The 8603-nt window shown below is 47.5% G+C and overlaps 1 protein-coding gene across 1 annotated transcript; it reads right to left on the reverse strand.

Moving 5' to 3' along the window:
* Window positions 1–6292: 6292 nt before the first annotated feature.
* On the reverse strand, window positions 6293–7914 carry LOC145543326 (C-C motif chemokine 3-like). Its single transcript, XM_081584491.1, has 4 exons — window positions 7871–7914; window positions 7671–7705; window positions 7146–7260; window positions 6293–6735 (listed from the first exon to the last, which is right to left on the reverse strand). Exons 1-4 carry the CDS (start codon window positions 7912–7914, stop codon window positions 6645–6647), a joined length of 285 nt encoding a protein of 94 aa, XP_081440617.1. The 3' UTR covers window positions 6293–6644.
* Window positions 7915–8603: the final 689 nt, after the last annotated feature.

Here is an 8603-nt window from a genome sequence, read left to right on the forward strand (position 1 = left end):
AATTTCAAACTCTGAATATCAAATATATCTTTCATATGTAGATGTTGCAACTATCTGCATAGACTGCAAGTTCACATTGGTCAGGAATTCCCTGGTGTCCCAGTGGTTGGGACTCAGTTCTTACTGTCAAGAATAAAGGTTCAGATCCTGGTTGGGGAACTAAGATCCTGCTAGCTACCTGGTGCGGCCAAAATAAAAAGTTCACTTTGGACCGCCCGCTTTCATCAGTAAACCTCTTGTTGTCAGTAACCAGCAGTGATATTAGTGCTCCCTAAATATTAATAGCCCATATGTTTCCCTACATCACAGATGGATTTTGTCTTTTGTGACTAATTCTGAATGGACCGCAAGTAGAAGTGATGTGTGTCGCTTCTGGGCCAGGACAGTTGAAAGCAGTATGGCTTTTCTGTCTCCTTTCTCATCCCAGAATTGATAGCTACAGGATGGAAGCAGCCTGGATTCCTGAGTCCACTTGGAGGCAAGCTGCTCTGGGGTCAGTACTACTCAAAGTATGGTTCATGGACCAGCACCATCAGCAGCACCTGAAAGCCCATGAGAAAAGCAGAGCTGAGCCAGACCCCAGACTCGTAGCATCACAGTCTCTCATGTGGGGACCAGGACTCTGAGCTTAGACAGGCCCTCCCGGTGGCTCTGGTGCACACTCAGTTTTGAGAACCAGTGACCTGACCTACATCAGATCTGGTGCCAGTGAGAAATTTTTAGTTTGTTAATCCACTGAGGGGTTGTTTGTTACTCAGCTATTGCCTGTCCTATCCTGACACTTACAGAAAATAAACATAAAATGCTGAACTTTTCTCCCACCACTGGTTCCACCTTAACAGCATTTTGGGCAGACCCCGCAACTTTCTGGTCACATTCAGTAATAAAAATTCTTTCAGTTTAAAATTTCAGTCTCAAATTTGATCTCATCTCCACTTCTTGCCTCCTCCACCTCCCCCACTGCTGCAAATCAGGCTCAGGGGTTTTGCAGGAAGAGGAGGATTTAGTCCTGGATCCCTTCTCTTCTTCTTTTTTAAAGGCCTAGTTCTTCTGGGGTCCTGGGGAGAGGGTGGTCTATGTGGGGTGATAATGGAGTTAAGAGAACTTTTCTTAACTGCACACAGATGTAGTCCTTATTTCATTTGGCTTGTTAACTCTGTCTCTTTTTTTTAATACCAACAAGCCACTGATGCTCTCTTCGGCAGCACATGCATTTCTTTGCATGGAAGGTGTTCTGTGGGTCCTTTCTTTGCCTAGTTTCCTGATGTCAACATCCCTCTCTTGCCTGCATCCTTCACCTCTCCCTCCACCACTGGCAGCACACCTGGGCCTTTGCTAGCCTAAGGACATTAAGAAAAGTCTCCCTCTTGGGGCACATCTGGCCCCGTGTTGGGTGTAAGACTGCAGAGGTGACATGCAGACTGGATTTCAGCATCCTTTGCCCACACAGTCAGGGACCTCTGTGTACATCAATCCTGAGACCATCTCACCAGCTCCTGCTGTTAGAGACCCTTCAAGCAGTAGACCTACTATTGATAAAATGATCATTTTGAGAGTCCAAGAGGATACTATTATTAATAATATGATGGTCAACTGGAAAAAACTGGGTCTTCCCCAGACAAGGTGGGGAAGGTGATTCCCCAATGTGTGCAGTGTCACTGAGAAGAAGGCTCAAGCTCCAGAACCTTCCACAGGGTGGTCCGGAGACGAGAAAACTCATTCCACGTGGTGAGAGCACAGCTGTCCCCACACCTCTTTCTCTGGCCTGCCTCTTATCGTGATTTCTTCTCTCCTGCTCAGTCTGGCTCAGGAAGTCGGCATCTACAGGAAGAAGAAAGAGCGGCCCACCTGGTGGGTTCCACCTTTGTGAAGAGAGGTCATTACTTTTTCTCTTGAAACTTCACGAAGAGGTCTCAAGGGAGGTGGGGACTACAAGCAAGCTGACTCACTCTACAGTGGATGTCCTAAGATGAAGCTCCCAAATAGAAGGGAGATCAGAAATTTATAAAGAAACATGGTTTATGGTGATACTTTATGGACCACAAGATCAAGCTTTGCCTGAAGGTAATCCATTTCTTGAATCTTCAATTATGTGAACTAAAAAGCTCCTTTTATCAGTTAAGTCAGATTGAGTCAGCTTTTCTGATACAGCAACTCAAAACACCCCGAACTGATAGACTGCAGTGCTGCAGGCAACAGACCCTAAAAGTGGACTTGGCCAAGGGCAGTAGCTGAGGTCAAAGTCAAGGAGGACATCTCTAACCAGCATGAAAGCTGGTCATCCCCATGGCCTCTTACATATCCTCACCAAGGCCATCTGACTCACCAAGGTTACATCACAAAGGAAAATTCAGGGTGTTAAACAATGATTCAGTTCAGTTCAGTCACTCAGTCATGTCCAACCCTTTGTGACCCCATGGACTGCAGTATGCCAGGCCTCCCTGCCCATAACCAACTCCCAGAGTTCACCCAAACCCACATCTACTGAGTTGGTGATGCCATCCAACCATCTCATCCTCTGTCATCCCCTTCTGCTCCTACCCTCAATCTTTCCGACCACCAGGGTCTTTTCAAATGAGTCAGCTCTTCACATCAGGTGGCCAAAGTATTGGAGTTTCAGCTTCAACATCAGTCCTTCCGATGAACACCCAAGACTGATCTCCTTTAGGATGAACTGGTGGCAGTCCAAGGGACTCTCAAGAGTCTTCTCCAACACCACAGTTCAAAAGCATCCATTCTTCGGTGCTCAGCTTTCTTTATAGTCCAGCTCTCACATCCACACATGACAACTGGAAAAACCATAGCCTTGACTAGATGGACCTTTGTTGACAAAGTAATGTCTCTGCTTTCCAATATGCTGTCTAGGTTGGTCATAACTTTCCTTCCAAGAGTAAGTGTCTTTTAATTTCATGGCTGCAATCAACATCTGCAGTGATTTTGGATCTCAAAAAAATAAAGTCAGCCACTGTTTCCACTGTTTCCCCATCTATTTGCCATGAAGTGATGGGACCAGTTGCCATGATCTTAGTTTTCTGATTGTTGAGCTTTAAGGCAACATTTTCACTCTCCTCTTTCACTTTCATCAAGAGGCTCTTCTGTTCCTCCTCACTTTCTGCCATAAGGGTGGTGTCATCTGCATATCTGAGGTTATTGATATTTCTCCCGGCAATCTTGATTTCAGCTTGTGCTTCTTCCAGCCCCGCGTTCTCATGATGTACTCTGCATATAAGTTAAACAAGCAGGGTGACAATATACAGCCTTGATGTACAGGAGTACCAGTCTGTTGTTCCATGTCCAGTTCTAACTGTTGCTTCCTGACATGCATACAGGTTTCTTAAGAGGCAGGTCAGGTGTTCTGGTATTGCCATCTCTTTCAGAATTTTCCACAGTTTATTGTGATCCACGCAGTCAAAGGCTTTGGCATAGTCAATAAAGCAGAAATAGATGTTTTTCTGGAACTCTCTTGCTTTTTTGATGATCCAGCAGATGTTGGCAATTTGATCTCTGGTTCCTCTGCCTTTTCTAAAACCAGCTTGACCCTCTGGAAGTTCACGGTGAAGAATGATTACTTCTTGCATAAATCAGCAAAGCCCTCTAAGAAAGAGATTAGCTCACCTTGACACTGGCTCCTCCGATAGCAGAGAAGGAAGAAAATACAGTTTGCTTAAGAGAAACCCTTTCTGCTGCTGGTTGAGAATCAGTCATCTGGAAAAGCAGAATTCTCCCCTCCAAGCTAATGTTAGTACAAGCAGAAATGACGGGATGGGAGACTAGAAAGGACAAAAAGTGGAATCCATAAACAGCCTGGTTCATCCTGTTCTTAGACCCCTCCTTTAAGAAATTCATCCTGGGAACAAAATGAACCCTCACATTCTCTGTGTCGAGGCGGGCTGGTGGGATGCTTTGGGAGGCAGGGAGCTCATCAGGGCAACCTCCCTGCCTGTGGCATCGTTTCATCAGCAGAGGGCAGTGTGGAGCCCGGAGCCGGTTACTTGGGGAGAGGGGTGTGGTGGAGAAAGGGGCGCCCAGAGCTCCCAGCACTGTGCTATGAGAGAGGAGTCCTAAAACCCCGTTCTGAAAGTAACAGTAGCTGACAGATTTTCTGCTAATTAACCAACCAACGACCCTGACAAGAAAAACAGGTCAGAAGGCTTGAAAAACTGGAAGAGAACGGTATCACCTCTGAAACCCCAAGAGCAGCCAAAAACAGGCTAACATTACACCCCAACATCACTTCGCCGCTTCTTAAACTAGGTATGCATTATTAACATTTTAAAATTACTGATGCCCAGGTTTCACTTAGATCTCATTAAAGCCTTAACTTTGGAGGGGAGCTCCTGACAATGAAGTTTTCAAAAAGTGATTCAAAAAGTTTTCAAAAATCTCCCAAGTGATTCCGAGGCTTCCCCGGTGACTCACTCAGCAGTAAAGAATCTGCCTGCCAATGGAGATGAGGGTTCCATCGCTGGATTGGGAAGATCCCCTGGAGAAGGGCATGGCAACTCACTCCAGCATTCTTTTTTTTTTTTTTTTTTAATAAATTTATTTATTTTAGTTGGCGACTAATTACTTTACAATATTGTAGTGGTTTTTGCCATACATTGACATGAATCAGCCATGGGTTTACATGTGTTCCCCATCCTGAACCCCCCTCCCACCTCCCTCCCCATCCCATCCCTCTGGGTCATCCCATTGCCCCAGCCCTGAGCATTTGTCTCATGCATTGAACCTGGAATGGTGTTCTGTTTCACATATGATAATATACATGTTTCAATGCTATTCTCTCAGAACGTCCCACCCTCACCTTCTCCCTCAGAGTCCATAAGACTGTTCTATGTATCTGTGTCTCTTATTCTGTCTCGCATATAGGGTTATCGTTACCATCTTTCAAATTCCATATATATGCATTAGTATACTGTATTGGTGTTTTTCTTTCTGGCTTACTTCACTCTGTATAATGGGCTCCAGTTTCATCCATCTCAATAGAAACTGATTCAAATGTATTCTTTTTAATGGCTGAGTAATATTTCATTGTGTATATGTACCACAGCTTCCTTATCCATTCGTCTGTTGATGGACACCTAGGTTGCTTCCATGTTCTGGCTATTATAAGCAGTGCCCGGTGAATCCCATAGACAGAGGAGCCTGGCAGGCTACAGTCCATGGGGTCGCAAAGAGTCAGTCACGACTTAGCAACTAAACAACCACCACCAAGTGATTCTAATGTGAATTCAATGTTGAAAAGTACTTGCATTCAAGCCAATCCTTAGGTACCCTACTTCAACAGGAAACAGGCAGTCTTAATGAGAGGTGTGCACCCCAAGTAGGGTCACCGGGTAGAATACAGTAATCCTAGTTAAAATTGAACTTGAGATACCCAACAAATAATTTTTGTATAAGTATGTCCCAACAATTGCATGGGACATCCTTATGCTACAGAATTCTTCATCCCATATTTTTTAATTTAACTCTGGCCACTCTAGCCCCCAAGCCTCAGCTCAGATATAGGCTTGAAGAATATTCCCCCAAAAAGCAGAGTGCAGAACAATGGAGAAGGTGAGCAAGGCCCTCCATCACCTGGCGGGTAGGGTATTCTTGTTAGACTGCAGGCAGGGTTGGCTTACCTGTCACCAAGGTAAGCACTTAGCACAGCACTACTGTAAGCACTGATCATGAAACCTAGCACTCGATGAGCCCTCAACAAGTGTGAGCCATTATTTTGAGGAAATCATATACAAAAATGCAATTGTGTGCACAAATACACACCACCTGGGTTTCATTTAAGTAGGTAAATTATGTTTTGGTTATAAAATAACATGCCAGGACTTCCCTGGCGGTTCAGTGGTGAGGAATCCACCTTCCAATACAGGGAACACAGGTTCAATCCCTGGTCGGGGAACTAAGATCCCACATGCTATGGAACAAACAAGTCCTTGTGCTGTAACTACTGAGCCCACACACTGCAACTAAGACCCCACACAACCAAAAATAAACAAAGAAATATTTTTAAAAAATAAAAACAAACTTAAAAAATTAATGTGCCACTTTTAACTTTCCTGGACAGTATCTCCAGGGGAATGTCTGGTGTTCTTGTTCTAGGATGTTTTTCTGTTTTTGTGGTCGGCCCCTTTCATATTTCCCTATTCTCCCCCCTTCACTCCATATTAGTCTCTACCCATGATTCTGGCTGCTAGAAAAGCAAAATCAAGACAGTCACCACAAGGAAAAAGGCTGGTTTACCTTTTATAGAAGAGCCTTCAAGATTTTGAATCACAGTCCTGGGCAAAACCACTCAACCAGCATTTGTTTTTTGGCATGTATGATACGACTGCTGCCAGGAGAGCACCAGTCACACTGATTGATCCACGTACTGAGAGTGAGGACAGTTACAGAGGAAGGGCGAGGGATGGGTGGGGAAGAGGGTGACAGCGGGGTCAGAGCAGATATTCATGACATCACACACTCCCACGGTGGAAATAAATGACAAAAGTTAAACAGGAGACATTAAATTGAAGGAGGGCCCCAGTGAGTGGATGGGGATGGGGTGTGACCCACAGAAGAGGTGCCTTTTGGAGTCCCAGATCATTGCCCTGCTTCCCTGACTGTCCATAGAGGGAACATCTTCCCTGCAGCTGCCAGGCCACTCAGGGATTCAGCTCCAGGTCGATGATGTATTCCTGGACCCAGGCCTCACTGGGGTCAGCACAGACCTGCCGGTCTCTTATGGTGTGGAAGCTGTGGAGAGGAACGAAAGGGTTACACACTGAATGCAGTGGGGGGTGGGGGGATCCTGGGCCCCCAGGGACCCCTCCCTCCTTCTGCCCCGGACACCTCAGGGGCTGTCCACATGCTCATATCATGTGCCCTTCACCCTGGGGTTCACAGGCCTTCCTGAGTCTCTTATGGAGGTCCCCTCGGAAAGCCAGCATTGTTGTTTGGCAAATGAGAGAGAGGACAGCTTCCTGCTGTCACCCCTTCCCTCTCCTCCCTCTGCTCAGAGGCAGACCCCCAAGGACCCTCTGCAGGCACCAAACCAGGTGAGAAAACACGGCAGGGTATCCCCTGGTGCCCTGAGCTCTGAGGAGGTGCCTCAGGCCAGACCGCCAGGCTCCTTCCTCAGGGCGGGCAGGAAGGCTGGCCCTTACATGATGCCGGGCTTGGCGCACTGGCTGCTGGTCTCATAATAGTCATCCACTAATTTGCGCGGGATCTTCCGGGAGACGAAGGAGAAGCAGCAGTCAGTCGGTCTCCTGGCACCAGCTGTGAGAGACAGGACAGACCATCCTAAGTCCTTGTTCAGGGGAAAAGGCAGCCAGCTGCCCCTCGAGAGTCAGGCAGACCTGCAGGAGACAGCGCTGGCGGGTGGGGATGGGGGAATTTCTTCTTTCCCTTGACATTTTTGTGTCTCTCTTGTGGCATTTCACATGCTTTGTCTGTCTTGGTTTGGTGTTTCCACATCTCTCTGTGGAGAATTTAGCTTTCCCAACAAACATTTTTTTTTCTCTCTCTCACTGGGGAGTCTCCTCTGGCTTCTTCAGGAGAGCAAAGGCCACACCAGTGGGAGCCCACTGGATACAGATTCCAGCTTTTGTCAGTATCCCACCTGGGCCTCATTTTCCCAGGAATCCATAAAATGGGCTTCCCCACCACTGTCTCTCAGAGCCAGAGACTAGAACTGCTAAAAACCCCACTGGGAAGGAACATTCTGCTCAGGAAATAGTGTCTGAAGTCTCTCTGAAGGTCTCTAGTTAAGGGCTCAGGTGAAAGGCTTCGGCACTGTGGCCCAAGCACCGGCCAGAGAGTGGGCCGTGGGCCTAAAGGAAGGGAAGACGGACTCACGGGTGGCCGAGTAGGTGTGGGAAGAGAGGGCCGGCTGAGCAGCAGCAAAGCCAGGGCAGCCCCAGGGACCTCCATGACGCCGGGCGGGTGAGAGAGTCAGGTGGGCCTAGTGGAGCTGGACCCGGAGACTTGAAGCTGCAGCCTCCTGCTGGGGTCTGAGCCGTGTCCTCTCTTTATAGCAGCCTTGGGACATTAGAGGACGGAAACTTGTGGAGACTGAGGTGGGGGGTGTATTTTTTATCACAGCGTTGGTATCGTGCTGTGAGTGGCAGAAGCCAGGAAAGCTTTGGGTCACCACAAAGGCTCAGCATGTTCACAAGAATGGTCGTGTTGCTTACTTGATGGGGAAATGGTTTCCCCAGTGAGAGGAGGCGAGAGGCTGGCGTGACCCTGTGACAAGGTTATGTGGTGCTTTCTCACAAGAGCAGGTCTGTACACCAAGCATCTCCCCACAGAACTGAACCTTCTGGGACCCACCCCCCAGCTGTCCCGACAACACAGCTCTGACCTAGACGATAATAGCACAGAGTCTTGAGAAGGCCCTCCCAAGCTAAAACCACACCCTGGGTGGGGACAGCAGAACTGGGGAATTCTCAGCTGCAGAAGGGGCCAGAGTGAGGCTGGCCTTTCAGACTTTGGCTCATTCCTCAAACAGTCAACCTTAAGCTTTTGATTGTGAGGCATCCATTTCGAAGATATCCGTCTTGAATAAGCACATCACTCGATACAGAACTAACTAGAGAACGGGCCAGGCTGCCCTACCC

The sequence above is a fragment of the Giraffa tippelskirchi genome, chromosome 3, assembly GCF_054371585.1.
Source record: "Giraffa tippelskirchi isolate mGirTip1 chromosome 3, T2T-mGirTip1v1.2.pri, whole genome shotgun sequence".
NCBI lineage: Eukaryota > Metazoa > Chordata > Mammalia > Artiodactyla > Giraffidae > Giraffa > Giraffa tippelskirchi.

Coding starts and splice junctions, on each gene's coding strand:
- LOC145543326 (XM_081584491.1), bottom strand. CDS start 7,914: ATGGAGGTCCCTGGGGCTGCCCTGGCTTTGCTGCTGCTCAGCCG. Junction 7,706..7,870: donor GCTTTGCTGCTGCTCAGCCG/GCCCTCTCTTCC, acceptor TTTCCTGAGCAG/AATGTTCCTTCCCAGTGGGG. Junction 6,736..7,145: donor TGCGCCAAGCCCGGCATCAT/GTAAGGGCCAGC, acceptor TCCTCTCCACAG/CTTCCACACCATAAGAGACC.